Below are 23,330 nucleotides of genomic sequence, written 5' to 3'. Positions count from 1 at the left end.
CTATATACAAACGGGGGGGGGGGCTCCCTGCTAATTGCTGCTGACTGGCTACTTCCAACATCAAACCACATAATCTGGACCACCAGACCACATCCTCTTGGGTTTTTATATGTGCATTAAAATAACAAAAATGCAGCAGTAATAAGGAAGGTTGTTGACTGATATTCTGAGAAATATGGAGGCTAGACAGGAATGAAAATGCAGGTTCCTAAAACCTGGCTAAAATTAAGGAAGAGAAAATTCTGCATTCAGTCCCCTTGTGCAGAGGTTCCAAACCAGTGGGGCAAATTAGAAATGGGAGCCCAAATCACAACAAGGATTGCTTAAAGCTACTATTTTATGCATCACTGACCTTGTTTGACTACAATAGGAAGCACAGAATTCAAAAGGTCTAAAATCAACTCTAAATACAGGCCTTAAATATGAAAAAACACGTACATGGCTATATGAAAATAAACAGGACGAAGAACAAAGAAAATGGTAAAGAATGAGATTATTATTTTATATTCATGGAAGTCACTGTGCCAAGAATGGTTTGCCTCTCTCTACATTTGCCTGTAAAATGTCAACAAATAAAACAATAACCTACCTGTATTATATGCATAGGCTGTGCTAGGAAAATCCATGTCATTGTCTGCAAAATCAAACAAGATAATTCCCTTTAATAAAGCAACATGTCATCTTGCAACAAAAAAGTAAGACATATGAGTTTAACCTTCCCCTTTATGCTTCATGATTCACTCCCTGTTATGGCTCATCTACCCTGTGAGTGATGGCATGCCCATTTGTTCTCCTTGCTTTATACTTGTCCTTGTCATAATCACACATTCTTATGCTGCAGGTTCTAGAAAAGAAGCCAGCTACAAGACACAGCTACATATGCAGACAGACCCCAATTGCTGGCAAAATTTTCAAGCCTCTTGGACTAATGATCTATGATTTCCAACTCCCCAAAACGCTGAATAGAAGCCGGGTTTTATATTTTTTATGGTGATAATGTTTAATCTCTAAGAAGAGTTTACTGTATTTAATTTTCAATTGAAGAATTCACTCTAACTATACTAAATGCATTGCTATAGTAAAACATGATTTCCCCGGACTGTCTTTCACTAATTCAGTAAGCAAACTTAATTGGTGGAATTGTCGAGGTTGGTTTTTTCAGCTTAATTAAAATGGATATTTTAGCCTTGTGGGTGGTGTTAAGGTAATGGCTATGATAATAAATATGACGGAGCTTTACTGTCACTAAGCTTTCAAATATTTTGTAATTATGAGAATCCCACGAGTCTCAGTGCTTTATGGTTTATGGCAGTGCTGTCCAACTGGTGACCTGCGACTCCCCCTTGTGTGGCCCCCACATGAGTCTGCCTGCTGTGACTGCTTACCATGTGTAAGCATTAACAGGTATAACTACAGAGATTAACTGGCCCCTACATTGTTTACACCTCAAATTCAGACTATAAAATCCATTGTTGTTCCCACATGTAATTCCCCCTGTATTGTTCACAGTTGTAACACCACTGGCTCTTGGTAGTGTACCACAGAAGTTGGATAGCACTGGTTTATAGCAGTGATCCCCAACCAGTAGTTTATGAGCAACATGTTGCTCTCCAACCTCTTGGATGTTGCTCCCAGTGGCCTCAAAGCAGGTGCTTATTTTTGAATTTCTGGTTTGGAGGCAAGTTTTGACTGCATAAAAACCCGATGTACTGCCAAACACAGCCTCAATGTAGGTTGACAATCCACATAGGGGCTACCACATGACCAATCAGACCACTTATTTGGCAGCCCAAGAACATTTTTCATGCATGTGTTGCTCCCCAACTCCTTTTAATTCTGAATGTTCAAAAGGTTGGGGGATCCCTGGTTTATAGTATAAGACAGGGGTGCTTTTAACTACAGACACAATGGGACCATAACTGATGATATAACACAGGTTTAGAGAATGTAGTTGTCTTCAGCCATGTCCTAATTGAATGTTTTAAAAGGCAGATGGGAACAATCAATTCTTGTACAACACTATATTGCAGCTAAAGAGCTTTGACAAAGTGAGTGTTGAATGTGTTGGGTATAAAATTGTGCCATCATATTTTAACCACAATAAACGTTTTTTTCATGAATGCATTTCTCTGTCTTCCTTTTTTAAATTACCATGTGGGTGTTTTGAGGAGGCACCCTATAAAATGAACACCTTTCTTTGATTTTTGGTGTGTTACTCCTATCTGATTACTTTTCTCATCTTGTAAACAATACAATGAACATTCTCACTAAAGGACCGTACTATGATAATGGATAAGAACAGGTGATCTAAAGCTGGCCATAGATGGAAAGATCCGATCATACGAATCGAGGATTCATACGATTTTCGGATCGTGTTTTCAGAGTCCCGACATTTTTTGTCCTGCGAGATCGGTCATTTGGTCAGTCGGCCAGGTTAAAAGATTTCTGTCGGGAGCCAATATTTTCTCTGCATGTATTGCCATCATACGATTTTCAGTAGGAGACTGTCACCAGCTTTGACATAATGTGGTGTTTGTGCAGATGGCCTGTAGATGTCACTGTGCTCAGACTTATACTGTGCATACTTCCTGTCAGCTTAAAAGTGAAAGTTACTGTTGTATAATGGCTGCACGAGTCTCTGCTAATAAAGCACTGTTACACTCAACTCATCCTTGGCTACCCAAAACATAACACATAACTTTCATACGATTGTTGTCAGGGGCAGAACATTGGCTGATCTGTTCTTTTGCTACTTTATTTGATCGGAATGGTTAGTGGCAGGTCGGGAGATGGGGAAGTCCGATCGTTCGATGATTTGAATGATCGGATCTTTGCATCTATGGCCAGCATTACACTTTTCCCCAGTGGAGCAATTTTGCTAGGATGATTATGTTTTCAGCACTCAAGTAATAATAACGTAGTTGTATCTTATGCCATAACATAGCACTAATCCTTTTTGTTTTAGATAACTATGAATATAAAAAATAAAAACATTTAACAAAAACAGAAATACTTAAACAAGCTCATGCAATTTAACAAAGGTCAAGTCTCATTTCTTAGGGAGTGACTGTAGACATACCTGGTTTATGAACCATGTGAATCTGTTTGAACATGGTCTTGTACCAATCCTTTGGTCGGTCAACCGTCTGGTGAAGAAGGAACACCGTCAATAAATGATGACAAAAGTTAAATTTGTTCATTGTGTGTAGATCATTTAGAAATATATGCCATACCAACAAACTGAGGAAAACTGAAAGATCATCAGTCATTGATAATGAATTCTCTCTGAATAAATACATCTATCTATCTATCTATCTATCTATCTATCTGTCATTTCTTCAGCCAATGTCTATGATCTTGGTATTGGGTGTGTTAGATAAAGACACATTGAAATGTTTCCCTGGCACAATGCTACAATAACTTATCCAACCTGTTGAACCACAATCCCAAATGCATTTCATCCTGTTATGTTTGTTCAGTGCAATTAGATATCATCAGTTTCTTCGCTTAAACATTATTTTCTTTTAATTACTTCACAGAGTATTGTGAACACTAATGTGCGCTACACACAAAACAAATAATTATATTTTGAAAAGAATATCACAGAAGCCATTGTTACTCAACATGATAAACCATTCTATTCAGGACAGAGCAACTTGGGTTTCATTCATTGTACCCACACCCAACCCATACCAGTAACCAATAAATATAAAATACATTTCAATAAATTTCCTACACACACACAACTGACTCCTAACATGAAACAAACGTGCCAACATGGGAATCAAAGGGTAGGGATCTGGATATGAAGAGGTGGTAGAAAAGATGGACCACCCGCCAATACCCCAACATGGAAATACATTATGGGCAGTCCAGACTGGAATTGAACTGCAGACTGGTAGTATGCTCTTTGACTTGACAGATTCTGTTATTTGTGAATAATTTTGTTTGTGCAATGTGCTTGTAACATTTCCTGGATGTTTTGCTCTGGACCCAAATTCTCTAGTTATTTCCAGCTAGCTATTTTTATTAATTCTTGGAATATAAGATAATGAAATAATTAATTTTACAGCAAGGTTTATATAATATATAATTGGGCAGATTCAATCTAATGCAAAAAATCAGGTGGTGAGGCCACAAAGGCCCGGACCTAGGGCGACAAGTTTTTAGGGGTAGCTCCTAAGGAGCACCAGGGACACGTACTCCTGTACATGTAATTCCCAGTGCTCCAGCGTGTGAGCAGGGGGGTTGCGCTCGCATGGGTGCAGGGTACTAGGACCTAGCAGCCCTAAAAACTAAAAAATATATCCTCATGAGTTATCATGAGAGATATCATGAGATCAGTTTTTCTCCTGAAATGCATCTGCATCAATGCCTGGAGAAAATGACCCTCTCTGGGCCATTCCAGCTAGCAAGATAGAAATGTCGGCTCGCACACCCAGGCCTTCAGTCAGGATAGCCAGGTGCTCAATGCTGGAGGGATCGGCACCCTCCCCAAGGTCAAATGGTAGAAATACACTGGCACACACGGCAATTCAAACAGGGAAATCCCTTGTGTCTTTATTTGCAGAAAAGCAACGTTTCGGGGTAGTACCCCTTTGTCAAGCATCAAGCATGCTTGACAAAGGGGTACTACCCCGAAACGTTGCTTTTCTGCAAATAAAGACACAAGGGATTTCCCTGTTTGAATTGCCGTGTGTGCCAGTGTATTTCTACCATTCCAGCTAGCAAGCCATCAAGGCAATGCCACATTTGCAGCAGGGCAACAATAATGTGCATAGCAGCTTGCATTTACAAACGCAAGGCACTGCTTGGATTTCTGCACTTCCCATAACTGTAAATTGCGCTCTATAATAAACGAACAAGCACTCAGCAAATACTTACAGCTGAAAATGCCCATGAATTCCCCCAGGGTCATAGGTATCACTAAATGCAGAAGCCTGAACTACTGGTTTTCAATAACACAGTTGTAACTGCAAACTCTTTTGCTATGGAACAAATGAGTATTTCATTGTACAGATACAGAAACACAGACCTATTCTGACATTTTCATTCTACTTTATTTATTAAGTGCCAAAAAAGACCGTGCTATACAATGATTTATAAAGAGCACAGTCTCATGCATGCAAAACGATTAAAATTATGTAACAAACATGAATCAAGGGGCCATGTCTGAAACAAAAGATCATGATAATATTATAACGTATTTTATTGTATTACCCACCGGCACTAAGTCTATTCCAAGTATTGTCTAACAAAATTCAGTTTATTAGCATTCAACTTTGAGGCAGCATTTCTGATTTCTTTTTTCTTGTCATTGCCTTAATAGATACCTGCTACAAAGATGGTCACAGTAAAATAACAGTTCCCTGTCTGAAAGGCCACACTTTTGTCATTTGCATTAATTACTGGAACAAGCCCTCAATTATGGTGAAGGTTATCAAGCATAGTCAGTGCAGCTGGTCCTGCCACATACAGGCGTTGTACAGCTTTGTCTGCAATTAGATCCTTATACATACTTATTAGATTTCAATGAGTAATTAGCCAGACATCAGCTATGTGAAAGACCAGAATTTTGAGCAGTTTCATGAGCACACCCATAAATAAAAGGGCTCAGTTGCCACTATACTGACTCTATTCTTTTAATACATGACATGCTTAAATTTAGTGCCCCATAATCAAAAGTCTCTTGGCACTGCAAAGTTGCCGGGTGGCAACCCTAAGGATATTTCAGTAAAAAAATCTGGGATTACAGGTTGAGCTGTCAAAATCGGGACAAGCAGCTGAAAGCGCATCAGCAGGGAGTCAGTCCAGTAACTATCATAGGTGTTCTATTGACAAGATTGAAATAACAGAAACCATTGACATTTCTTAATAAACACAAGAGGCAAACAGTATGTTCAGTACATGCCCTATTCATTAAGTTCATATTGCTCATATAGCTCTGTTGCTTTGGACATCCTCCGGCACATTTATATTCTTATCTCATTTTGAATGTCCCTTGTCAGTACTATTTTAATAAAGGGTGCTAAATATGTCATATTGACACGATACTCACAGTGTCTCGCCCTACTAAATTAAGAGAGAAGATTCCGTCCTGCATTCATGGGAGTCTCTATCTATTTCACATGAGAGCCTTTAACTCAACAAAACAAATAAGGGATGGCAGGGTGAACCCGATTAACCCACAATTGTTTCTGTCACACATTCTTTATAATTATACCAAGGTGAGGAAATTGATCAAATGAGATTTTAACAAATTGCTAAGTGAACGACCTTGGTGCCAACAAGTCTAATCAGCAAGGTGCCCCAAACACAAGGTCAGACTACACAGAGATGAGTTTGATTTGTCTTCTAATTATCTTATTCATAGTTTTACTTCTGCCCAGCAACACAAACATACAATACAATTACTGGAGGCACCAGTTGAGCCAATCAATGGCTGATGAGGAAAAGTTCAGTTATCTAAAAGCTAAATATAATACAAAGAATGGTGTTTAGATTCATTTGTACATAACATTAAATACCTATATAAAGCTTAGTGGGAATGCTAGAAAAGAGAAAATAATCTGAAAGGAAAAGTATGTTAGGCCTAGAAAAGTCTATGGAAATATACTGTTATAAAACAAGCTTTAAACAAGTTTTAAAATAACATAAATAACAGACAGTATTCTGCCATTTAAAATCATTTTTGATTGAAAATGTAAAATTTTAAAAAAATTTAAAAGAGAAAAATTTAAAGAGAGAATATTTTACAGCTTCATTTCTGCAAACTTTTGATGTGCACATATTATTTTAAAACATTTGTAAGTACCCATCCAACACCTACACGTGGTGAATTTTAAAGGGTAATTGCACCTGTTATATTTGGGAATCTAAGAGGTTGTGGACTACAACGCCATAAGGAATTACTACACTATAAAATTCCCTATTTTTCCCTTTTTCATCTTATTTTTTTCCCATGACCTTCATTTAGCGCTGACCTCTGTATACTTTGAATTCCTCCATGTGACCTGTTATCATATGCAATCATCATCTGAACTCATTTGCCAAAATAACCAATTTGGGGAGATGACAAACTGTCTTTAACCTAGGAGACCTGATGCGTGTCAATCTGGCAGAAATAGGCCAAGCCCATTGATTGTTTGTAACCAGATTTGATTATTTATCAAAATTTGACAAAAAAAATTCTGATTATTTTATTAAAAAAAAGTCTGATTAAACTAGAATCCACAATTTGACCTTATTTATTATTTAAAAAGTTGATTTTATCGGATTTGGTTAAAACTCGATAAAATTGAGTGAAAATTCGAATCATACGATTCTTCAGAATTTTTTTCCCGAATCGCTTGATTTTTTCAGGCGTTTTCCCAAAAGCCCGAATTTTTCCGATTTTTCCCGAAAATCCTGAAATAGTTGGATTTTCGAGTTAATTCCAGCACAGACTACAGAAACTTCCAAATAAGATAGGGACCGTTCCCATTGACTTATATACCTTGGGTATTATACTCAGAGTATTATTCATCTCGCAAGGAAAAACAATTTCCACTAAAATTTTGGATTTTAAAGTAAAAAAAAAACTTGAATTTTTCAAGTTTTGGCATTTGAACTTTACCAAATAACCCCCTTAGTCTACTAAAAAAAAGGATCAGAAGATGATGTTGAGTTACAATTCTTAGAATCCCTTGAGAACATGTCGCTATCAGAAGCTGCTTATAATCATTAACAACTGGAGAGCCACCTATCACTCATGCTAAAGCCCTATGGGGTAAATTTATCAAAGAATGAAGTTCCGCCACTAGAGTGAAATGCTGCAGCTCTCAATTCATTTCTATGGGATTTATCAATGGGTGAAAGTTCACCCTTTGATAAATATGCCTTTAAAAATCCCATAGAAATGAATGGGGAGTGACGGAATTTCACTCTATTGGCGGAACTTCACTATTAACTTCACTCTTTGATAAATATACCCCTGTATGCCTTCATTTGTTAATTGTTGTTTTAACAAACAAGAAATACATCCGAGCCTTATTCTATTACTTATATAATTGTATTATTTTATTATTACCTGTATTATGGTGAATAAACAGAACAAACCTTGTAAAAATTATACAAATTATAAGGGACCTTTAATGCTATTAACTAATAAAATAAAATAGAATGCCTTGAGGCAAAATGAATAATCTGGCAGTCATAACAAGCACTGCAACAAACTTGGCACATAGGCTAGAAATTAGCATTTGCCAATCTTTTTTTTCTTTTCTGGCTGCCAGTGCTACATATGTTTTATTCTCTCAGGCAGTTATTGTTCAGTTTTGTATTTTAATAGAGACCAGCTTAAAGGGGCTTATTCAGCGTGTCAGTGCAGAACAGAGTATTAGTGAAACACTTGCTTGTTTCAGATCTGAAAGGTATCTGAATTATAAATTTGGAAAGAAACCTTGCAATCTGCAATTACATTGTTAAAGGATAAGTAAACCTTTAAAATAAGCGAATGTAAAATTGATGAGGATGCTAGTCTAAGAACCTTTGCAATGTACATGCGTTATTTAACTTTTTTTTTAAATTCCAACATATTAAAGGATACATGTACTGTTAATATGAATTAATTTTTTTTTAAAAAAAGCGCCACCTTCTGGTCATTTTCCGACAATTCTGACCACCAAGTAGTCAAGGAAGTTGTCAGGCGAAAGAAAGATGTTCTTTTGGTCAGGAATTTTTTTTTAAACCTTTCTCAAATGTTTCCTTTTAGATTGTAAGCTCCACCGGGGTAGTTATTGATCCCTTATGGAAACCCTCAGTACCCTCAGACAAAATCTGAAGTTCTAGGGTTCTGCTCACCTTCTTATGGAAGAAAATTAGATTTGCAAGGCAGACCCTAAAGTAAATAAATATAATGCTTTGGAAGTTAGTACAATATTTTATTCCTTCTAAAACTGCCTGCCACAGATGTCAAACTAGCAGGCCTCTAGTTTCTTGGCTGAAAACAGCATTCTTCTTTAAAAAACAGCATCACATAAACAATGCCAGATACTGACATGTTCTTATACAAATCAAAGGAATGTGTCCGTATCAAAGAGGTGCTACATACTAAATATTTACATCCAAAAGCCCCTCATTCCATAGGCTAATAACTAGGACTCCATCCTAAGGAAGGATCGTTCCGCCACACTAAGGCCTGAAACGTTGCTGACCATGTTCTGCCATGAAAGTGTGAATAATGGCATTTTTAAACTACGTGGTGCTGTACAAGGAATTTCTATTTTTCACCTCTTTGATATGGACACGTTCCTATGATTTTTAAAGAAACGTGAGTATCGCTTTAAAGAATTATGAATAAATAGTGTCAATTGTTCTGGCACCTACAGTTCTAAGATTTAAGATATAATAATTAAGAAGAATAAAATCCCTTCTTCACATGTTCTAGTTTATTCTGAACTTTCAAACACTTATTTATTAAAGGTCGAGTTGTGAAATCTTGAAAAATTCAAGTTTTTTCACTGGAAAACTCATATTTTTAAAAGAAAAAAAATTATTTTTTTCAAGATTTATTATACCCCGATGCTGTAAAAAGACGGAATCCGAAAATCTAGAATCTCAGACTTGTTGAGGTACAGTATAAGTCAATAGAAAAGGCACCTGTCCCAATGTGAAGTTATTGTGGTCTGCTCTGGGTTTGGCCTGGAAATCCCACTTTTTCAGGGTTTTCAGGAAAAAAAATTGAAAAAAATCAAGCAATTTGGCAAAAAGCCTGAAAAATTTGTAAGATTTGAGTTTTTTTCACAATCCGATTAAATCAAGTTTTTTTTAAATAAATAAGCTAAAATCTGGCACGAGTGTTTGGTCCAGCTTTTTTTAATAATATTATGAGATAAATTTGGATTTTAGTAAATAACCCCTTTAAACTTGCTGTATTCGGCCTATTAATAAGGAAGCCTTCATGAACTGATTCAAAACCTCAGCCGTTTCTCTGTGTCCATCAACCAATTTACCAGTCTCTGATACCAAGGGCTCTGCATGTAAAAATAAAAGTGCTATTGGTTTTACTTCATTTTGAATTTTTGTTGCTTTTTTGTATAGTTGATTTACCTCCTTGAAATTAAAATACATTTTAGCCGACTTGAATTTTACCAATTTCCATGCTAAACATTCTATTATAACAGAGGTTTGTTCACAGAATAAGAAAAATGTATAGAGATGTATTTGTTTAGTAGTATCAGGAATGAGACCAGTTATCCAAAATGCTTGGGAGCTGAGGGTTTTCCAGATAACAGGTCTTTCCATAATTTAGATCTCCATTGCTTAAGTCTACTAAAAATGATTTTAACATTAATTAAACCCAACAGGATTGCTTTGACTCTAATCAGGATTACTACAGGTATGGGATTAGAAATCCGGAAACCCGTTATCCAGAAAGTTCCAAATTACGGAAAGTCTCCCATAGACTCCAAATAATCGAAATGTTTAAAAATGATTTCCATTTTCTCTGTAATAATAAAACAGTAACTTGTACTTGATCCCAACTAAGATATCATTAATCCTTATTGGAGGCAGAACCAGCCTATTGGGTTTATTTCATGTTTTCTACGAGACTTAAGGTATGAAGATCCAAATTACAGAAAGATCTGTTATCCAGAAAGCCCCAGGTCCCGAGCATTCTGGATAACAGGTCCCATTCCTGTACAAAGGAAATCTTTTTTTTTAAAAAAAAAATTGGAATTATTTGATTAAAATGGAGTCTATAGGAGACAGGGTCAGACTGGACATGGGGGGGCCCACCAGGTTACTATACGCCAGGCCCCCCCGCGCGCATGTGCGAACGTCTTGGTGCATACCAGCGTGTATGCACAAACGCCGGTGTGCATACACGAACGCCGACACACATACGCTACCTGCACATTGATTAATTATTATTTGGGGGCCTGGAGATCGGGGGGCTGTACGGCCGGGGCCCACCGGGTTTTTCCCCGGCGTCTTAGTCGGCCCAGTCCGACGCTGATAGGAGATGGCCTTCCCATAGTTCGGAACTTTTTGGATAAAAGGTTTCCAGGTAATGGATCTGATACCTGTATTTTAAAACATTCCATTTACCTTCTGCATGTAACCCTTGAATGCCACTGCCATTAAGTAGTGTTCAAATAGCGGTTCTTCGCCATTTCCCGTAAAGCACTATGGAAAACAAGCTAGTTAAATCGCACACAGCCGTGCAAATGGGGCTCTATTTAAATAAAGTAACATTGGTATTTCAGAGTGGAGTTTTTCTGTCACTGCTATGCTGTATGTGCTTTAACTATTACATTTCCCATAGTTCTTGGTGGGAAGTAGTAACACTGGAAGAGGGGTGTTATGACTGCAACTTTTTTCAACTTTTCAAAACAGCCCAAGCCCTTATTGCTTTTATCACTACTGTAGCAAATTGTCTCATATTTTGTGGAATCTTGGTGTTGAATACCTGCAAATAATCACTTCTAAGAAACCCTGTTTCTACTTCAATGATTTATTTTTTGATGTTCCAGCATGTACTATACTCCCCCCCCCACTATGTTTAGTGTTGTGAGGAAAGTAATGATATTCCATGGAATCTCTAGCTGGTCCTGACCTGTCAAGCTTGGTTACTATCTAAAGCTTCATCTGCATGCAGACAGCAGCAGCAGCATGTGTCTATCAGCGGGTATGAAACCCACATCAAGGATAAACTGCCTTTTTTAACTGTTATGTCAATACTCTAGAGACATGTTAGACTATAAGTTAAAACTAGGCTTTTGAAAAATTGAATTTACAGACCAGGAAAGAAAATAAGCTGGCAGTTATTGATTTTAGTAAAGCAATGAGGTCCCGCAGTGCCATGGGGAGATGGGAAATTACATTTTCTACAGCAATATTTCTTTTCTCTTCTACTAAAGAATTAAAGAGCACTAATACATAAAAGGTTCCCCTTGTTTGAAACACTTCTATCGGTATTATTGAATAAATGCTAATTTTCCGCCACCACTGAGTTCGCAGTTTTAATAATGAAGAATCTGGAGATATTCAAGCTGTGGCCGTGCAATTGCTGTTAAAGTACAACTGACAGCATTCCAATGTGTATGTTTTTGTGGCTGATTACAGGTTTCCTCAATAGACGTCTTAGATGATCGTTTTAATATGGTCTAACCATGTAATATCGGAGAAATTTACATAGCCACATATAAAAAGTTATACAACTTTGTTCTAAAACCATCAATGGAGTAATGTAACAAACTGTCACACTGTCTCTGCACCAGGTGCAAAAACTGACAGCGAGAATGCCAAATGCCAGATGTCTGCAAATCTAGAATTGCTGTTAATGGCCGATTCTTTCATGAATATAAAGTTTGATAATTAAAACAGTTTTATGAAATGAAAAGAATGTAATGACATTGTTAGTGGATTGATATTTCTGATGAAGTTAATGCAACCGTTGTAACCAAAAATAAAAATTTCTATCAAAACTTGAACATTTCTGGGTAATTCCAAACACTTAGCTTAACTTATAATTTTCTTGAAACTAAGTTTCACAGGTACTGGATACCAGTTATAGTGCAGGGTTGGACTGGGCCAATGGGCCCCTGGACTTTGTGGGCCCCACCTGCCGAGACTCACTATTGGTACTGCCTCCCGACCTTCCCTCTGCCCCGATCACGAGCAGGAAAAGAGGTAGGAACGGCGGATCAGAGGGGGGTTGTGGCTGGGGTGGGGGCCTGTGGTGCCTACTGTGTCTTCTCTACTGGGGGGCCACAGCCCTGTGGCCCCCCAGTCCGACCAGAGATTAGTGCCAATCCCTGCAGATCTTTTCCCTGTCAGTTGGAAGTGCAAGATTTGTATATTTCATTTTTTTTATAATTATATTCCAAAAACCTAATGATCTGCAGTTCATCCAATTACCTTACAGTCATCAGTTATCACTTACCGTTCTAATCGCCGTTGGGATTCCAGACTCATCAACAGGACCAATTCCTGGATAGTGTGGAGCCTTAATTACTGTGACTTTCTTTTCTTCCTCTGAAATCCTGCATATTGGTATTGTACTGCTGCTTCTGCTCACATCTGACGGGAACTGCTGGGAATATGACTCAGTGGAATCTGCAAATAATACAATCATTCATATCATTGTTGGGTCTATAATTAAAAAAGTCTGTAACCAATATAAGCAAATGTAAAGGTGTGTTTCATTTTATATAGTTGTTCCACAATAGTGTGTATGATAGGGGACTGTCATTGATGTTAAAGAGGATAGTCCTTTAAAGGACAAGGAAAGTTAAACTAAAGAAGAAGGCTAGAAATGTACATTATGTTTTCGGTTTTTGTACCAGCCCAAGGCAACCACAGCCCTTTAGTGAGGAAGGTCTGTGCCTCCAAAGATGCCCCAGTAGCTCCCCATCTTCTTTTCTGCTGATTCACTGCACATGCTCTGTGCTGCTGTCACTTACTGAGCTGTAGGGACCCACTCACAATATACAGTACACATAGAATATAAATGGCACAGTATAAGGCTGATTAGTAATTAATACAGATAATTACTACATGGCAGCACAGAAACTAGTGCAATTAGCATCAGCATTTAATAATCAGCCCTGTAGCATTAGCTTATATTACAGAAAAACCTCATTTTCTGCTTGAAAATTACGATGACTCCTAAGCTCAGCTTCTCAACAGCTGCTCAGAGCCCACTGAGCATGTGAGTGTCACAGACACTTTCCAAGATGGTGACCCCCTGTGACAAGTTTGAAGTCCTGGATCATTGCTGATATTGAGAAGCTGAAACTTTAGGCTGAATAAGTTCAGTATATAAAACATAGCAGTTTTAGCCATATTCATTGTTAGGGTTTAGTTCTCCTTTAACTACCGATGATGGACAATGACATCATGGGATCACCCTGTGGAGCAAAATTTATTTGGGTTTAAAGTTTTGTGTAGGCGATTGTTTAGGACAGCAATTTAGAATTTCTTGCACAATTGTGGGTATAATATGACTGCCTGCTGTTAACCACGTCTTGTGTTCTTATTTAGGCTTATCATTTAGGAATCTAACTTTGCTATTTCAAGAGCTTTTGCCCTGCCCTTGGCTTTTTCTTCTGTTGCTCTAAGTGTTACTGAGTGCGCGATTTGGTACCTGACAGGAGTTGCAAAAATTTGCATAGGACAGTAAACAGCAAATAAAGTGTTGGCACAAATCCAGGACAATCACTTAAATGCCTTTAAAAGAATTGTTCAGTGTAAAAATAAAACCTGTGCAAAAATAAAAAATGTTTCTAATATAGTTATGTAGCCAAAAACGTAATGTATTAAGGCTGGAGTGACTGGATGTGTAACATAATAGCCAGAACACTACTTCCTGCTTTGCAGCTCTCTTGGTTTCCACTGACTTGTGAGGGGCCACATGGGTCATATCTGTTGCTTTTGAATCTGAGCTCCATGTTGAGGATCAATTGCAAACTCACTGAACAGTTATGTCCCATGTGACCCCCCTTAAAGTCACTGACTAACTCAGAGTTAAGATCTGAAAAGCAGGAAGTAATGTTCTGGCTGTTATGTGAGACATCCAGTAACTCCAGCCTTTATACATTACATTTTTGGCTAACTAACTATATTAGAAGCATTTTTTTTATTTTGCACAGCCTATCTATTTTCCCAGTTTTATTTTACACTGAACTGTTCCTTTAAATGCTGGGATATTCAACTGATGTCCCAGATAAATGTTGCCTGCTTAAGGCATGTGGTAATGCAAGCCACAGTAGACAAAGAACAGCAATTCGGTGAAGCAAGCACGATAGCATTATTTATTTAGCAATTCTGTGATCTTTTAGTGGCTAGGGCAGCTGCTAGCAGTGAAAAACACTACCAAAATATGTTGACACATAAGTAATGCAGAACTTCAAGAATTGTATTCCCACCCAATAAAGATTTCAGGTTGTTTGCCAAAATTAATTGTTCACTGTAATCACACAACATCCTTTTCTAGCCATCATTTTTAACATAAGAAAAATAAAAGCTTATTCAGATGAAGGTGGGTCCTTAAGGCCATCGAAAGCATATTAAATACAACATGCACTTATTATGCCAAGAGCAAGTTTATTGCTTGGGCTTGGCACATTTTTGTTCCAGTTCCTTTGTATTGTGCAATTTGCCCTTATAAGTATAAATTAGTCACATTGTTCACTTGCTGTTGGGAGGACACATATCCTACTGGTGTATATATTACATTGACAGAAACAACCAAAAGGCACTGATGTCTTACAACCATTTCATTTTCCAGCAATGGCATGTACAGGATCATAGGGTCCAAGGCATGCTAGAAACTCTTTCTATCCGTTTTTCCCCTTTACTGTTGTTTAATTAGCTCTACTTCAGTTCTCTTCCTTTTTTTAAAGGTTGTTATAAATATATTTGAAATTAAAAGACATACTAAAGAAATAATACATCTGACCCACAACAGATATTTAATGCAATTATTCCTACTGCTGTTTATCAAGGAATGTGTGACTGACATGGCCTATATACTACCTAATAAGGTTATGTGCTAATGTCTAGTAAAAGCATGCAAAAATAAGCAAACACTAATGAAACACAAGCTGGTCTTTGAAATGGCTTTCCAAACCGCACATTCTTCTATGTGCATATATTCTCCGTAGAATAACACAAATTTCCCCACAAAGTTACTTGTAAAAGCTTTTGCATTTCAGTAGGTGGTTTTGTTCTGCACTGCACATGATGCCTATGAGTAAACTGAAAGAGGAATATTGATTCATACCTAGAGTATTTTTCTTTTGCTGGTCATCTTATATGCTAGCTAGAAAGAAGAAGACACCAGTCTCTCTCAGAGTTATAACCAAACGGGCGACGTCTAGCACTTTATTGCCCCAGCATTTTCTCATTCTGTGGGAGGGGTGCAAAATGCTAAAAATGAACCCTCCAATCCAAGTTAATGGAAATAATTGCCAAACACCATGTAATTAATACTAATTCCTAGCACAAGTCAAGTTCTGAAGCTTGGTTGGGATTCTCAGTTACTTTCATTGGGGCTTATTTGATGTTTTAGAGAGAAAAAAATACAAAAACATCATGCATGGCCAGCATTCATGGCCGAAAAACATTTAGAATTAACAGGGATTTAACAGTTGGGGAAATAAAGCAGGAAGCAAAACAAATTCATTCAGACAGAGCAATCAAACCACCTTGGGTTATAAAACATCTAACTTGTTTCAAAGCTAATTTGACCAGATGTATGTATGTAGAGTATATGGCGCAGATGAAGCTAGAGCTTAAAACTCTTTCAGCATTCTGGCAGATGTTATTGCAACCAGAAGCACCATTATTCCAGCTAACCACCACAAAGGTTTCTCCGCTGCTGAAATCTGCACTTTCAGCCAACAAGACATACTGTAGCTTTCAAAATGGATGCAACGCCAATCGGGCAAAAAACACCTGCAGTTAGTCGAGAAAAACCTGCAGCAACACCCATTAGTTATTTAGAAACAGAGGAGTAATTTAAAGGGATCACTTCTTTTTTTTTATCTTTGTCTATCTACTGAAGCATCCAGTACGGGGTTTCATTTCCAAGCTCTAATCAGATCCGGCTGCAAATGACAGAGGTAAAGCATTTTAAAGTGTTTTATATTATACCAGCCTGTGCAAATTCATTTGCACTCTTCAAGATGAAAAGGGTAAAAGTGTTTTCTGTTTGAAGAGAATAAAGATGAAGATGTAAAAGGGTGTTTCCTTCTATAATGAAAGAACTTTCATTTCTTTTTCATTTCATTTCATTGTCTTAATTAAAGTTAAATCCCAGTAGATCGGACAGCCTTATAGAAGTAGAAACAAGAAAGTGGAGGTCAGAGTACCTTAAGGCTTCCAATTCCTCACATTCCCAAACGATTTGAGATCTTGGTCACTTTCTATAAGAAGACTTTTAATGAACAATAGCCGGTTTAATTAAATTTAGAATATCCTGAGACAGGTGAGGAGGCTTATTTAAATCAGACTGGTGCTGTGAACTAAAAGCAGGATATCTAGCTTTCAGTTCTGTAGAAATTGCCGATTGCTGCATAGGTGGTTCATTAATTTTTGAGGAGGACTACTGAAAAGGGCTGGGTTGCCTTTACCTTCAGTAGGGGAACTGAAAACAGGAACGGAATAAAAACAAGAAAGTGCCTTGGAAGTGCCTTGATTCCTGCAAATTTCATATTGACAGTAGATGTTCTATATGAAAAAGCTAAAAGATCCATCAATCATGCCATTGACCACACTTGTCAAACAAAATGAATGCCTGAAACAAGCATGCCCACATGAAAGTACTCCTGATTGAGTGCACAAGTGTCAGGAGCACCCGTTGGCGCTCCCGTCTCCTGCGAAATTTGAAAATAAAAGGACTTCCAGGTCATGGGTTCAATGCCCAATTATAGGAATTGCTACCTTGGTTCCTGGGTGTTCCTAAATTGTTCCGGATTGTATTCCTGGACTTTAACTCTTGCCTGAACCTGTTTCCACAATCCTTTGCTGCCTGCCAATTGAACTACTGCCTGGAATTGACTACGATTAGTCTTGAACTCTTTTGGATTACCGCAAACTTGAACTTTGTCCTGAAGCTTTCTGCTTGGTCTGGACTTCTGCGCTAGGAGCCGATAGGCCCCTGACAACAAGCAGGAGTGTTCCCAACAAGGAGTGAATATCTCAGTAGATGCACAGCTGGTATCAAATGTGCATTTCAGCCCCACATTTAAAAAGGTCCAAACAAGTATTGAAATGAGAATGTCTGTGTTTAAGGATTGGTTGACTAGAAACAAGCAAAAATTTAATTCTATAGGCAAAACAGCTGCATGTTTGTGTTTACAAGTGTTTACAAAGATACATCATAAAACCGCATCAGCGTAAGTATTCCTGTGTTATTATCACAAAACACACAGTATATAGCAGCCCACTAATAAATTGCCACATGGGTATTTTCAGTATATAGTTCATTCATTTTTTGTGGATGTCTGGAATACTTTTAGTTTTATGCTGCATTCAAAAATGGCAGTTTCACTATAACAATTGTTCTTTAATAGAGTAAGATTCTAACACAGAGCCATCGAGTTTATCTAAATTGATTACCCTCCTTTCATGGGAAATTAAGATCTTGTTGAGGCTTGGGATGTCTTAAGGTAAAACATTTCTCGTTGTCCTAGTCCGTTTTGGTGGGAGTTGTCATTCAACAATTGCTGAATACCACAGAAAGCCCTTATTTTTTTTTAAATAATTCTCTTCCTACTGATCTTCAGAATTTTTTCAAATGGACACATTTATTTATATTGCAAGCCAACAGTTCTATTTTCTTCCAGAGCACTTAGCAGCTGCTTTCTTTCCGATAGTGATAGGATGAATGAATTCCCATCATGTTCCTGACAGTACAGCTATGCACACTGGTATACAACAGAATGCCCGAGGCACCTGAAAAACACAAGGGCAGCAACTTGCTGGTGCAATGCTACATAATGATCTACTGCGAAAACCATCACTTCTTTTATTTGCTGCTTTCATTACTTCAATCACAGTGTTCTGATCCATATATGCTTTTGCTTATATACAGCAAATTATGTTTCACTGCTGTGCCAATTGTAGACAGATGCCGCCCGTTCAGAAAGTGGTATGGAATGTATTCCCTGTAATCGGCTTCATAAAGGACAATTTGCTGCTCAGTTTGAACTGGTCATGTTGATTGCTGAGGCAAATAAAATGTGGTTTTAAATTGAAGATAAACATCTTTGAAACATTCAGACTTACAGATTTAAATGAAAAAAACATTTTTAACATAGAAAATGAGAAGTTGAGCAGATTCCCAGTCTATGATTGTAGCTGTTTCTGCCTAATGTTGTTTGGTCCAGAGTTAGCGGCAGGTTTCCTACGGCTGTGTAAATGGTTCTCCTCAGGAAGCAAAATGATTAAATCGATATGACACCCTTACTCATAGAATTGCTAAATAAAATGCCCATTGTAGAGGTTATAACATTTCCCCTTGTCCATACTGCCACAAATGATGACGAGAGAAGGGGTTACATTTCCATAAGAAAATGAAGAGAAACAAATGGGTGTTGCAGTTGACGTGGAAATTTTTCATATTTCGCCATATGGCCGCCACCGATGCGGGATAAGTGTCTTAACGACCGACATTTGCACAGTCGCCCGATCATTCCGATTTGTGTTCATCAGGCATGACTGCAGCATGCTGGGTGTGGCGCCGGTTGGGATTGAGGAATACGGGCCACTGAACAAAGGTGTACTTTTACAAGATCAGTACAAGCCATGCTAAGATCACTGTGTCTGTGTATATGTATATTACCGGGGGAAGTGCCTTTTGTCCTGGTGTCTTTTGTTTGCCTAGGGCAGTCTACCTTTCCCCCCCCCTCTTCTATGGACATGTGTCTGTGTGCTGGTTCCACCAATTGATTCATAGCATAACATGCTCATTGATTGGATATATTGTAAAACCACCTTTTGTCTTGGTGTATAATAAACCACTGGCCATTGTAGAGGGAGGCAGAATACTGGACCCCAGCTGAGAACGACTGCTGTGACGTTATTTCCGGGGGATTGTGCAACATCACCACACAATACATCACGGTTTCTGGATCGATTGTCCATTAAGACGAAAGATCATTTTTATACGATAACACAGTCATGGCCCAGCGTCAATACACAGTATAAATCATAAATCATTATGATTACTGGAACTGAACGTCTATGGTACGAAACAGCACCGAGAAACATGTGATGGACTTTTACACCGTAACCACAAGTAATCACACTGCATTGAAACAAAGAATGGCCCACTCATGGATACCTTATTCTTCATAACTTGCATTGCAAAGGTAGCTGGCACCGAACACACATTCTTTCAAAGTGCTTACTCACCCAGAGACCAATCTAAGTCACTATTTGTATCCATCTCACGCAGACTGGAAACTTACCCATGATGGCACCATGCTGCATCACGATGCTGGAGTTAAGAGACCGGGAAGACGGGTATGTTGGAGATGGAGAAAAAGTCCTCTGATAATGGCTCATTGGACTAGCTGGACTGCCTGAACTTCCATTAACTGTTACTGGAGTCTGTGAAAAGGGAAGCAGAACGTTCAATGAGAAAAATGAAAGGACCAGGACTGTGTGACACGCACATTCCATGATGACCTGAAACGCAATCGCACTGTATACGGCACAGTACTCGCCTTTAGACATAAAAATCAATATCGTGAAGGCATGCTTCCCTGTTAGTGGCACTACATGAATTTAACAAGCTCCCCCTGCTGATTGGATGTTAGCAAAACAGATCATTTAATATGTAACCAGCAAATAATGGATTAGTTTGTTACATTAAAGAAAACATAGCAACAGCTAATTGTGCTAAGATTCAGTAAACATATAAAAAGCACAGCAGAAAATCCATGCAGTTGCTAGCTCTAAAATATCCCTTACAATTCAAAATGTTTGGGTTTGATTAAAGTATTTTTCTCATTTTCCTGAATATCTAAAACAAGGTAAAAATGAACAAAGCAATAAGAAATATAATGCAATATGTTTTAAGCAGCTTTATAATGTAGCTATAGTTAGAGGAGAACCGAGGCTGCATCTGAGCAAGTACCAAACCATGGGCCAGATTCAATTCATTGAGAATATAGGTTTATCACATGATAACTCATGGACGAGATTCAATTTGAGATGCAGTTCAAGAAAAACGTTTCACTGTTTATCACGTGAAAACTCTATTGAGGTCTATGGGAAACAACTGAACTAGGAGAAACATTTTTCTCCAAAAATGTAATCTTGTCCATGTGTTGTTATGAGATAACTTTTTCCTACTGACTGTTTTTAAAGATACAGCATGAACCCAAGTTCAGCATGGGATTTATAAACAGGACAGGTTTTTATCCTATGATCACAAACAAAATAAGGGAGCACCACCCATCAATTGAGAAATCCAGCGGATGGTGTGCAGGGTTAAGGAGATAAATATTGAGAAAGAGGAAGAGAGAAAGTTAACCCTTGAGATTGCACCACCCCATCCAGGAGCCTTGAAACCAACGGAACAAGGTTAGAACTTAACTTTTACTAATAATTAATTAAAAAAGATTAGTCCAGAAGAGCATTTAAAACCAAGTTAGACACAGGGAGACAATGAACCCTGTTAGGTAAAGCGAAATTTGCCACCCCCGGGTCAAATGCAACGCTAATGTAAAGAATCTGCAGTGAGCCACTCCAGTCTATACTGAGTAATTGCAATGGCGTGGTGTGGAACACAATTGCGATACTTGCATAAAGCAGAACAAAACAAGGGTCTCACAGGCTGTGAACAGTATGAGTAACCTCTCAGTTTTCCCCTTGTTAATCCATCACCAAATAATTCGTAGTCTGAATAGATCCGCCACCCATTCACCCTCAAACATACCCCTCCGTTGCTTTCGAGGAATTGCTATGTCTAGGTGGCATCAAAAATTGATCCACTAATTAATGATACAGAGTCGATGGTGGTGCTTAGTCGGCGTACGTTTAGACTACCCAGGCAGCGGTTCTGTAGATTGCCCACCCCTTCACCCACAGAGATTCCCTCCCATTCGTGGAGCAAAGTCGTGGCCTAAATTATAAATTATTAGTGATTCAGTCACCCTGCCTAACCAAACTAAAATGCGCCTGACGCGCGTTTCGCCTGCATTATGCAGGCTTTGTCAAAGGCATGCCTTTGACAAAGTTTTAACCTTGTTCTTTGGGTTTCAAGGCTCCTGGATGGGGTGGTGCAATCTCAAGGGTTAACTTTTTCTCTTCCTCTTTCTCAGGTTTTTATCCTGCCTTGAGTTTACATTCTTTTTGTCAATTACCTCCTTGCTATACAAACAGGGGCACTGCGCCAATGAAGCGAGTTGAGAAACCCTCCTCAGGCGGCAGCACCCCACTGGTTACAAGGGGTAATCCAGTAAATGTATTTTTTAGTTGTAATATTGATGATTTAGGCAGCCATCTTTGGTAATTTTGCCTGGTCTATGTGCTTTCAGAAAGGGCCAGAACTTCATTATGGAACTACTTCCACACAGGCTATTGTTTCTCCTACCCAATGTAACTGGAGTTGAAGTGGGACTTGGATTTTTACTACCGAGTGCTGTTTTATATCTAACAGGGAGCTGTTCTCTTGTTACCTTCCCATTGTTCTGCTGATGGTCTGCTGGGGGGTGGGGGTGGGTTAAGTGAGGGGGTGGCATCACTCCAACTTGCAATGCAGCAGTAAATAGTGACCAAAATTTATCAGAGCTCAAGTCACATGACGGAGGGGATTTGGGGAAACTAACAACATATATAGGCCCATGTCAGAGTTCAAAATAAAATATAAAAAAATCTGTTTGCTCTTTTGAAAAATAGATTTCATGCAGGATTCTGCTGGAGGAGCACTATTAACTGATGAATTTTGTAAAAAAAAAAAAAAACATGGTTTCCCAAGACAGAATCCCTAACAGTTTAATGTAAAGTAAACAACTTTGAAAAGACAAATTAAGATGAGTAATGGTGATGTATCACAGAATAGTTAGAAAGGTGTAGATATGAAGGATGGGGAGGAATTATCAGCAACTGAAGATTTTTGTATTTGAATTTAGAGATTACTATGAGTCCAGTCAGGTAGAAAGGTTTACTGTTTTATTCAGTGTGGCATAGCTAATTGATTTGTTTTCAATGGCTGATGTGCTCATCCAGGCTGATTCAATATTGTATATCTATATTATGGATCAGCACAGAAAAATAAAACAGCATGCAGGGAGGTCACCAGATACTTCTGCCCTTAAAAATATACGTATTTGGATTTTAGCATTTAAAAAAGCTAATAAATCAATAATAAAAACATAGACATAGCCATGGTCCCAAATTAAAAAGGCTAATTGAAGGATCATTGAACCTCACGCAAAAATCTGATTTTCTGTCTCAGAAATCTACAATTAGTGATGTTAAGCTACAAATGCTGCACATTATATTTTGGGCTTCTGTACTACCCCAAGGTGACCACAGCCCTTTAGCTGTGAAGATCTGGATCTATGAATATGCCCCCAGGAGCCCCTCATATTGTTTTCGATTGAATTAAATCACATGCTCTGTGCTTCTGTCAGAGCTTAGAGCCAGAGTTGCCAGAGCTTAGAGACGATATATGGTTTATTAGTAATGCATTCAGATTTGTATTACATGGCAGCTCAGAATCTAGTGCAGTTAGCAGTAGCATCAGCCTCTATGACAAGAGAACCTAATTTTCTGCTTGATGATTTGCGACACCCCCTATGATTAGCTTCTCAACAGCTGCCCCATTA

General features: G+C 38.2%; 1 protein-coding gene across 9 annotated transcripts in view; it reads right to left on the bottom strand.

The window, feature by feature from the left end:
- LOC108698663 (sorbin and SH3 domain-containing protein 2) overlaps positions 1-23,330 on the bottom strand; it is a 164,802-nt gene that overhangs the window by 45,021 nt on the left and 96,451 nt on the right. For all 9 annotated transcript variants that reach the window (XM_041589050.1, XM_041589046.1, XM_041589047.1 and 6 more), the window contains 4 exons: positions 19,962-20,103; positions 12,929-13,101; positions 3,080-3,146; positions 590-634 (listed from right to left, as the gene is read on the bottom strand). In XM_041589050.1, the coding sequence (XP_041444984.1) occupies positions 590-634; positions 3,080-3,146; positions 12,929-13,101; positions 19,962-20,103 (427 nt within the window). The remainder of the gene's footprint in view (positions 1-589; positions 635-3,079; positions 3,147-12,928; positions 13,102-19,961; positions 20,104-23,330) is intronic.

Source organism: Xenopus laevis, chromosome 1L (assembly GCF_017654675.1).
Source record: "Xenopus laevis strain J_2021 chromosome 1L, Xenopus_laevis_v10.1, whole genome shotgun sequence".
Taxonomy (NCBI): domain Eukaryota; kingdom Metazoa; phylum Chordata; class Amphibia; order Anura; family Pipidae; genus Xenopus; species Xenopus laevis.
The sequence above is the reverse complement of the archived record's forward strand: the minus strand, read 5'-3'. Positions and strand labels throughout refer to the sequence as shown.